This window comes from Diadema antillarum, unplaced genomic scaffold, assembly GCF_040938485.1.
Source record: "Diadema antillarum isolate AM-2024a unplaced genomic scaffold, OU_Dant_1.0 seq00000743_RagTag, whole genome shotgun sequence".
NCBI lineage: Eukaryota > Metazoa > Echinodermata > Echinoidea > Diadematoida > Diadematidae > Diadema > Diadema antillarum.
In genome coordinates, this window is record NW_027271640.1 from 221,061 (window position 1) to 231,699 (window position 10,639).

General features: G+C 36.9%; 1 protein-coding gene across 1 annotated transcript; it reads right to left on the bottom strand.

Moving 5' to 3' along the window:
• Positions 1 to 2,378: 2,378 nt before the first annotated feature.
• LOC139738452 (AAC-rich mRNA clone AAC4 protein-like) lies at positions 2,379 to 10,438 on the bottom strand. The gene is made up of 3 exons (XM_071649076.1): positions 10,359 to 10,438; positions 7,750 to 7,955; positions 2,379 to 2,608 (listed from the first exon to the last, which is right to left on the bottom strand). Exons 1-3 carry the CDS (start codon positions 10,436 to 10,438, stop codon positions 2,379 to 2,381), a joined length of 516 nt encoding a protein of 171 aa, XP_071505177.1.
• Positions 10,439 to 10,639: the final 201 nt, after the last annotated feature.

The following is a 10,639-nucleotide window of genomic DNA, read 5'->3' on the forward strand; positions in this document are numbered from 1 at the left end:
TTACAATAAATTATGTTTTATTTCATTCCATTTCAATCGCAGTGCATGTTAACGTTCCATATGTATTTCTATCCCTTTATACCACCGTCTATGTTTATTTCGGTATCACTCCATCGGCTTGTGCAATGCATACAGACCAAAATGCCGAGGAAGACAATAAATCGAGAGCTCTCACCGCACCTGGTATCCCACTATACTTCCTTCGTCACCAATCCATTGTCACACTTGTATCAAAGGAAACTAAATCCACTTAAGATGTGAATATATTGAGTGAAAGCAGAGACACTGATAGAACGCATCAGTGAAAGTTTGAGGAAAATTGGACAGAATTAATAATTGCTGGATAAGGAGACTTCTGCAGTTTGTGATAATATTTTTGGACAACATGATAGGGACAATTCTACAAAATGTGTTTGGCACGAAAAGAACGAAGTTTTATAGACTTGTTACTGTAACAATGGGTATTCCCATGCTTTCTGAAAGAGGTAAGTCATTTGCTCTTTCATTATGCTAGAAAAGTTAAGTACGTTGTATATAAATGCATATAAAGACAAAAATACATTCACGTATGGTGTCATGCTTCAGTAGGTGTTGATTTCATTCACCTATACCTATATGCACGTCCATATAAGCACTGGCAGTTTTCCTGAAGAATAGTGACAAGTCACATCGGGGAAGACATTTTCCTTTGGTCCTTTGACAAATCAAGCATATTACAAGCTTTGGTATTTCAATACTTACACAATACATACTATTGAAAGACTGTTAAGAACAAGACACGCTTTGCGAGATAGTGAAATCAAACTTTATATATACTATAAATAGACTATCGAAATTGACCATGCTAAACACGGAGAGACTGGAAATAAGTTAGTCAATGTCGTCTCTGTTTGCATGGAGGAAAACAAAGAATTCTTAAACACTGACCTCCGTTAAAAATCCTACTTTTACACTGAAGTAAAAAACTATCAGCCATTTCAGAACATACTGGAAGAAACGGAAACGCAATGGAGATTGGACAGTTCTTGTATACAAGTATATCTTCAGCACAGCTTCTTGTTTTGAGTTGCGTTTTTTTTTTTCTTCACCGAATAAGGCAACCGCCAAGCAGGTTTACAACCGCCAACCGCCAAGACGATACTAAAAACTTTCATCGGCTGCGGATGATGAATAATTAAATGACTGAGCTTCAACCAAGCTTGAATTGTAGAGGGCAAGCTTTCGTCCTCTCCTGAGGACTTTCTCAAGCCTTATGCAGTGGAGTGTTGTCTTGCTGCCGTTGCCTGTCTTTATTAATCACTGGACCATAGATTGGTGAAAGGGTATAGCCCGAGTCTCTGTTGAGAGCTGGATTGACCCTTCTGATCCAAGGTGCTTCCTTTATTTTTCTTTTCAACCAGTTGCTTTCAAAGTCAATGATACTCGCCTCATCCTATTCAATGTTGTGTCCTGTGTTGTAAGAGTGCTCAGCTATCGCCGAGTGTGATGGATTGTTTAGTCTCAGTGCCCTTTTGTGTTCATTGAGTCTCTCGTTCAAGGTTCTGCTGGTTTCCCCGATGTAACAATCATGGCAATCAGCACAAGTGATCTTATATACAATGCCAGGTTTACAAGACCTTAGTGTCAAACTGCTACATATGGAAATATTGATAATAACCATTATACTGATATTTAAACAACAGTAAGGTACACAGTATACATCTTGTTTCAGGTTCTCTTTTCGACCAAATACATGGACTTTTTTTCCTTTATGATAATGATAACTGGGGGCTTAAAATATGCCTAACAAAAGATTATTCATGTCCTGACGTAGCAACGCATCTGGCTCATTGCATAACCATTGAAAATGTTTTGTTCTTCTTTGGAAGCCTCCCAGTTAATGGCCGCCGTAAATGCGGTATCTCGCTGAGCGGGTTTAGGCCAGGATTCATCAACAGTTGTAATCAACGTCGTAAATGAAAAAGGTAGTGCAATCAAATTTGCAAACAGTTTTCATTGTCGTAAACAGTTTTTTCTTCAACATGTTCAAAGTTTCTTTGGGACAAGAAAAACCGTTTTAGATAGGACAAAGAAAACTGTTTACGAATTTGATTACAACTGTTAACGAACCCCGGGATTCCCTATAGCCTAATTCGCTACGCTTGCAAATATTCGCAGCTCAGGGAGATACCCCTTAAGTTACAGTGCACTGAAGTCGGATTCATCTATACATTGTGTAAAGTAATTACATGATAATTTTTCCGTAAGTGCTTGATGCTGTGATTTCATTGCCAATAGAGGGCGTTAGCTCACATCATAGTAAACGTACACAATAGAATCATGACGCAGGGCTTAACACTGACTTTCTTTCTCTACTGGCCCATTAAAATCGAAGGTTGCTATTTTCCTTTTTTCTTTCTTTTTGGTGATTTAAACATCGAGTGGTGTTCGTCGTTGACGACGGTCACCATGATGAAAACCTCCGATGTGAGATGAGTTGAGGATTCATCCTCACAGAGCATTTTGTACTCTGAAGTGAGCTTCTCAGCGACGTCTGGCGAGGTCGCCCAGATATGCAGAACGTTTTTGGACCACCTGTCCTTTGCATTCTGCGTTGCACGGTGTAATCCTGTTTGTAAGATGAAAATACAAACATGGAAACGTCAAAGAAGAAATCCACCTTGAAAATAAATAAACTCTAAAAGAAAGGAAAAAGAATCCAACAGAATGCCAGAAATCAAATGAGAAAGAAGAAAGATATGATATTTTGAACCTTTACAGTTCTTCGAATTTTTTCCCCTATGAATATTCAAATTTGCGAGTTGATGATGCTATGCCCTCACAAGCTTCCGTGAATATTGTAGATGAAATTCGGGGGAAAAAATCCATCTCATTAAGTTAGACAATACAGCTAAGAGCATATTACCATACCAAAATATATCAGAGCTAACTTTAAAAAATGCATGGTTTTGAAAGTTTTGTCTTATACTTTTGAAATATGGGAATATTGTCGTTTTCGTATATGGAATGAATAAGAAATTGTGAGAGCATGACATCATCAACTAGTGGGGTGGCTTAGTGAAATTATCGTGACACGGCGGACAAAAGCATGATTTTTTCACCAAAGGTACTTCATGATGTACCTTCTCAAAAAATAGGGTGCTCCAAGAAAATTGATGCTGGGAAGGAGGTTAGAGGTCAAAGGTCAATGACCTTTATTTGTGAAATAGGTTTTTTGGCTATTTCTCAGGTCAGGAATATCCAATCTGGATAAAACTTGGCAGGAAGAATATTGAGAACAAGTAAAATATTTTGATTGAATTTGGGGTGAAATTTCCAAAGGTCAAAGGTCAAAGGTCAATGAACTTTTTCTAAAAATCATGTTTTTGTTTATTTCTCCAGGTAGGAAGATTCAATTTTCACAAAATTTGATATGAACGTTGTATAGAAGGTACCAAGAGTATAAACCAGGGGTCAAATATAATTGTTGATTTGTGCGTTGCCATGGCAACCCAAAACTAGGGTTTTTAATTGAAGTTAGTTACAGGAGGCTATTTTCCAGTTTGGAAGAGATTCCATTTGAATAGGTACAACTGATCAACGGGATGTATAGAGGTTTGAAATACTTTTCATTAGTGTTAAGTGGTATGTTGCCATGGCAACTACATATATAGATTTTGGTTAAACTTAAAGGAGACTTCAGAACTTATGAATTTGAAGAGATTTCCATCAGGGTTGGTATTATTGATCAACGAAAAAGTCGCCAGACAAAGATTTGTCACCTTTATAGCATGTGGGTTGAGTGAATGCAGCAACAATAGTAGAACACATCAGTGAGAGTTTGAGGAAAATTGGACAATCCGTTCTAAAGTTATGAATTTTTGAAGTTTCTGCTCATGCAGTCGAGGCTGGATGAGAAGACTACTATACCTTGTAATATCACATGTGTACAACGATATAAAGAATGAATAAAGAAAATTCAACATAAATTATTTTCGCTTACAAAAGGATACTCGACTTCTCTTTCAGAAGGCAGGGGGAATAATATTACCCTTGACATACGTCACTAGCAAGTCAAAGAAACTATGTGAACTTTATTCAAAAAGTATGGTTTTGTGAAATTCTCATTTCATTTTCCTTAGAATGTGCGCATGTGACATCATACACTGTGGTAGTCTTTTCATCCAGCCGCGACTGTGCAGATACCTTAAAAAATCATAACTTTTGAACGGATTGTACGATTTTTTCCAAGCTTTCTGTGATGTGTCCTACTAATATTGTTGTATTCACTGAATCCACGTGCGCATGAAGGTGGACTTGTCCTTTAAGGACAGATTCTGAAAGAGCAGACTGTAAGCTTTAAAATGATGTATCACACAATTCAAAGGGATTCCCCTAACCTATCTAAATAATAATACCGGTACTGGAAAGAAAGCACACACTCTGGATAAGTATGAACTGAGAAAAGAGGCTGCATTGTCTATTTTAGCGTTTAATCTTTACCAAGCTGTCTCATGTCATTATGTTCATCTTTTCTTCCCCCCTCCAATTTTCATTTGAGTTTGTCATTATTAATTTTTGATGATAAGAACGATGCCACAAGGCATTGTTTCTTAAAAATGCTTCAACTGCTCCTTCAGGTCCAAATTCTACATCAATATATATTATTTTCCTGATCTCCTCAACATTTTCCAAAAATAAAGCATACACCTTTTATGCATTGAGTCCTCCTTTTTGTGGATAATTAAAGGCAAAAACCCAAAATTAGTGCTTGAAAATTATTCTTAAGTGTGAGTTACGGATAGAAAGAACCTCTGTAAAAAAAAAATGAATCTGTATAATCAATGTTAAGTATTGTTAATAACACAAAATGTGAACAATATTTCTATGATAACATGTTTCCAGACTAAACCGTCCGCATTTATGCTTTAATGAGAAAAATACTGATATCTCTTTATATGTTTGCTTTGATTGCAAAAACTGTATATGGTAGGATGTCTTGTGATACAACAGGGGGGCATTTCATGAAGCAGTTTGGTCAGATATTTTTCTGACAAACTGTTACAAACTACAGAAATCCTTGCATCTGATTGGCAGAGAGCAAATTTGTCCGACAACTTGTCGGACAAAATGCTTCATGAAATGCCCCCAGACCTACACATATTATGCATAAAATGTGATATCCTGAACATTTTTTTCAAGTCCCTCTCCCAAAAGTGTATATATAGGACCTTTAAGTTTTTCTTGTGTTTGTTCCTGGCAGATTACTAGTACACAAATGCTCCAATCCATGATGACCTAACGGAAATTAAGGAAATTAAAATGAATATACTGAAAACCAAAACTACAGATACTAATAACTTACTTCATTCTTCTCTCCCCACCCCACCCCTTCTTTTTGGTTTCTTGATATACTAGTAGATCTACCTGACTTTGATAATTGTCATTATGTAACATCATCTTCAATTGACAAGGCGATAAAACTTAACAATCATTTCATTATGCTGCTGGACTAATGGGGTTAGTTGAACTATATTGTTTTTAATGTGCTATACTTTTTCCTCCTATCAATCACATGTATTTTTGGGTGGAATGTATTTTGACATAAAGCATCATAGAATCAACCGCCTTTGGGGTCGGGAATTTTGTCATATCATATTGTGATTTAGATTCTGCTCTATGCCGATTTTGTTTTATTTCTATCAACTTTTTAAACTTCCCCATAGACTTTGTTCACCAGCCAACTACATCCCACCCTCTTTGGATAATGTGAACCAATCAAACATTGCTTTTACTTTTTAATAACATGTCTATACATAGCTATCAGACCAAAAATATTCAAACCGCTTTAAGTCTTTATGAGTGAAATTACAAATATCAATATATCTTTAAAAATATTCAAATTGTCTAAATTCAACTTTATCTATGAAAGCAGACTTTTAACTTTTTTAAACATTTGAATAACCCCCATAAGAAATAAGAAACATATAAAGAGGGGAGGTGCGGACTATAAAAATTGCTTACGGGAACCAGGTAATCCCTGCGCTAAACCTATGGAATTCACACAATCTTGGAGGAAACGGGTTAAATTTGTTAGGAAATATGTAGGGCAATACCCAAAACCTTAAGTTCTCAATGGAATATGCAGCTCTTCTACTGGTAAACTAGTAGTTCTGGGAGAAAAAATGAACTGTGACATAGTCCTACACCTGGCTCAGTCATTGCCCAAGATTTAAAGTATCTGAGCCAGAGTCACATGTCACTCTTTGCCATTTCTCTACAGGAGGTAGACAGTACTAAAAAAATCCTTTACAAGAAATTATATGAAATTATTCAATGAAAAGGTGCTTAAGAAAACTGGACTATTCCAACACACCTCCCTCAGGTCTGCAACACAGACTAACCACCTGTTACCATAGGAAAACCAGTAAAAATGGTGTATTACTGTAAACATGCACATAATATGTCGTATTATGGGTCTGAATTTTAAGACTAGCAACCATGTACATTGCATTGCATTGTACAGAAACCTGGCGAATGCCCTGTGTATAGTCTTTGAATTCAGACATTATTGTTATGTACAAATTAAGGGCATTTTCTCATTTTTTCTGTTAGCGGATTTCTTGGAGCACCCCCTAATTTTGATCCTCATATATATACCAATGTCTGAGGAAAAAATGACACTTTTGTCCGGCGTGTCACGATTATCAGTATATTTGTCACTAAGCCACCCCACTAAACTTGCTAATTTGAATATTCATAACGACTGCTCAAGAAGGGTTTTCTGAAATATTCCGAAATCTTTAAATTTCATAACTTCCTTATTTTTTCTCCAATATGGATCACCATTGCACTGTTCTGCAAGGACTTTTGTCTCTTTCCTATATGGATTTAATAAAATTTGGAGAAGATCATGTTGTATTCTTATGACAGCACATACAAGACGCTTTAATGATCATATTGCTAATGCTCATGTATCAACAGTGTCAACAACACTAATAAAGACGGTAAAACTCAGTGCAGTTAAAGGGTAAACAAATTGAGGTTAAGTGATTTTTAGGCGGATACTGTGCTGCAGTTAGCCGGCTCCGTGTATAACATTTCAGTTGTGACCTAATAAATCATCCATTCAATTTCAATATCAGTTGAGTCAAAGCACTACCCCCCCCCCCCCAAAAAAAAAAAAAAAAACGCAACCAAACAAACAAGGAACGGATATGTGAAAGTTTTGGCAATTTTTGAAATTTTCAGTACAGATATTCTCGCCCTTGCCATAACTTACCAGTAACATGACAAGACCGCAAGAGCAATATCGTTTAAATTTCTTAACTTAACTCCACTACTCACAGATCAGGAGGAATTCAACATTCTTCTGCGACAGTGTGCAAAATAATGTGCAGTTACAAACTGACATGACTGTGGTTGCATTGGCACATGCTTCACTCTAGGCTGCTCCAATAAGGTTTTTTTCTGTTTGTTCGTTAATAAAGTTGCTAAATTTTATTTGTCTGTCATGTCTGTCTTTCTGTACGTTGGTTTTAGTGTAGTCCTTTCTGTCTGCAGTGCTTTGCCTTTTTATTTTTTAATTGAAAAGATTTGTTTTCAGGTCGCTGCAAACACTGATGATAATGACCATGATGACTTCAACATCGCTACGTATTTCAGGACACAGGTTCTTATAAGAGGATCGGTCCCAGGGATCGGTACTCTCATTCTAAGTGTTTCTCTGCATTCCAGTTTCCTAACTTCTGAACTCTACGTGACACTTACCTCTCAGTTTCTTTCTCAGAAGGTCCTCTGCATCCTCTTTCTCAAACTCCGCATTGTACTTCATCGCCCTGGTAACGGACACGCCCACACCGACACCGAACATTTCGCAGGTGTAATCCACCATGGGTCCACCGCGGGGATCGTAAGCAATCTCCATCTCCGTCTGCAAGAGTTTTGCTCCGAAACAGCGGTGAAAGAGCTCGAAGCTAAAATGATAATGATAATAACAATAAACACACACGTTTCTGTAAACATGAAAAAACAGAAACTTTTCTTTTTTAGTTTTTCCAATAACAATATGCTGAACTCTGATGGTAAGGCAACATTCTGAATACAAACTAATTCGTAATTGTCATCATGATAAATATTTACATTGCTTGTGAAGGGGTCAGTTTGTTTGATGGACTTGGGTCTTCTTTTTTGTATTTAATGATGTGGACGTCCTTTGAATCATACAGAGGATATCTAGGCTGTTTGTAACTTGATGGTTTTCAGCAATGACACATTCTCAGCACACTGGCGTACCTTTCACGTTCAACTACCACACGCTGACAATCAATCTAAAGAACTTCAAAGCAGATATGTAATATAATTATGTACAAAGATGGTCGTTTATTGTCTTCTAGATGAAGTTCACAAGTCTTCTTGAGCGGCATAAAAGAGTGGGTATCTCCCACTCAATGAGTGACCGATGAATACATGATTACTTGTGTGGACTGTCTTCAAAGAGAGAAATCATTCTATTTATAGCACCATATTTTGAGGGTGCAGCACATGGTGCTATGGAAAATTTTGTATAACACCACCTAGCAACAACATGATAAATATAATAGCTTTTAATTCAATTCAGTTTAAGTTCATTTCAATCTATTTCATTTGCATGTTCCACCCCTTAATAATTTATGCAAACCATCATCCAATCAACTGCCGGTTACATGACATTAGGAAATGATCATGCATGTTCAGAAGTGACCACCAGGGTGACCACTATAATAGACTGTACTCTATTTTGTCTTAAAGGACAAGTTCACCTTCATAGACATGTGAATTGAGTGAATGCAGCAATATTAGTAGAAAACATCAGTGAAAATTGGGGGGAAATCAGATGATCCGTTCAAAACTTATATAGATTTTTGAAGTTTCTGCTCAGCCACTGCTGGACGAGAAGACTACTACAGCTTGTGATGTTACATGTGTAAAACAATGCAAAGAAAACATTAAGAAAATTCAACGTTATTACTTTCACTTTTCTCGCATATTAAAAGAACGCTTGACTTGCCCCTTTCAGAAGGCAGGAGGAATAATATTACCCTTAAGTGACGACTCGAGGAAATGTGCACTTCTTTTTAAAAAAACTAAAAATATTTGAAATTCTCCTTATATTTTCCTTATATTGTTGTACGCATGTGGCATCATACACTGTAGTAGTCTTCTCTATGTTCAGGCAAAGACTCACCATTCACTTCTGTGGAAGCCTAGAGTACCCGCCTTTGAAACCATATACAGTCATGATCACCAAATCCATATGGAAATTACTCCGTCTTTGTATTTTTTTTTTTTTTTTGGCTTGGCATGAGAGTTTTCAAGACTTCCGAATTTGTTGATTGTTATTTTGCTTTAGTTTTACACTTTTCGTTATGTAATCAGCCTTTGCTTGGCGGATCTTTGTGGTAATTTGATTTCTCAGCCGTTTGCATTCCTTCCAATCTTTGTCTAACTTTTACTGCAAGTTTTTTCTTTAAATTTCTCTTGTGAGTAAAAATCCAATACATCTGACGTCATCCATGGAGATTCTTGTTTCCAGGTCTTTTTTCTTGAGAGGGACGTGCTTGTTAATCACCTCAACTAGTTTTTCTTCAAAGAAACAGTCATGCGCTATTTACATCTTTACAACTTTCAGTCTTTTCCCATGTAATCTGATTGACGTCATTTTGTGTAGAAATTCACATCAAAATATTTATAGCTACGCTTAACTTTGAAATTGTGACAATGATTCACATTGCGATCTCGTTCTTACCTCAGACAGGTACAATAAACCAGATAATGGTCACTCATACGGTTTTTACTCCACAATCATTAACTGTACCTTCATTGTTTAAAAAAAATCAGCATTTTTGGTAACCCTCGCAGGAGAGTAAGCTGAGTCAAATAAAAATTCATGATGATCTCTAAAAGACGTTCTGATTGCCATGACACTGCATCCCAAAACATATTACAATTCATGTCACCAATTATGATAATTATAATCTGAATTTAATCATCTGCCTTATGCAGCCCTGGGTTGATAACCCAGGGTGATGTCCTTTGCATGGTTACAAAGAGAACCAGATGTAAAAAAATGGGATCGCTCCCTCTCTCTCTCTGACTAGTCCATATCTATAAAGGTTCTATTTTTACCCGGCAACAAAATCAGTGAGCCAAAGTTATAAAGTACCAGAAGTGGAGCTGACCAAAGTAATCTAAAGATACACGATGAAGTGTCTTATGTTGTTTATGATATATGTGATGCATCGTAACATAGTTGAAATAGTTACTTAAACGTAACACAACAGGCATATTAAAAGTTGGAAATGAGTACAACCGTAAAATGGAAATTATTGACCGCTTACCTAATGACCTCCGATTCTACAGAATTCCCTCCTGCGTTGGAACACTCCTTCATCCTCCTTGCCATCTCCGACAGCTCCATTTTCTCGAATGAGCAATGAAACAGAATGCGGGACTCGACCATCCCATGCTCATTCTGTACTCGGATTCGTCTTTTGAACTTGGACACCGAATGAAGTCGAATGTCGAAATTCCTCGATGTGACATCCTGCTGGTGCGCCTCCTGGTGCTGTTGATGCTGTTGCTGCTGCGTTCTAATTCTGCTGTGTCTATTGTGGCCACA

Bases quoted from the DNA above. Each gene is read 5' to 3' on its own strand.
- LOC139738452 (XM_071649076.1), bottom strand. From the start codon at position 10,438: ATGGAGCTGTCGGAGATGGCAAGGAGGATGAAGGAGTGTTCCAACGCA. The intron at 7,956-10,358 runs GTAAGCGGTCAA...TTATCATTTTAG, and splicing joins GTAGAATCGGAGGTCATTAG to CTTCGAGCTCTTTCACCGCT. The intron at 2,609-7,749 runs GTAAGTGTCACG...TCTTACAAACAG, and splicing joins TCTGAGAAAGAAACTGAGAG to GATTACACCGTGCAACGCAG.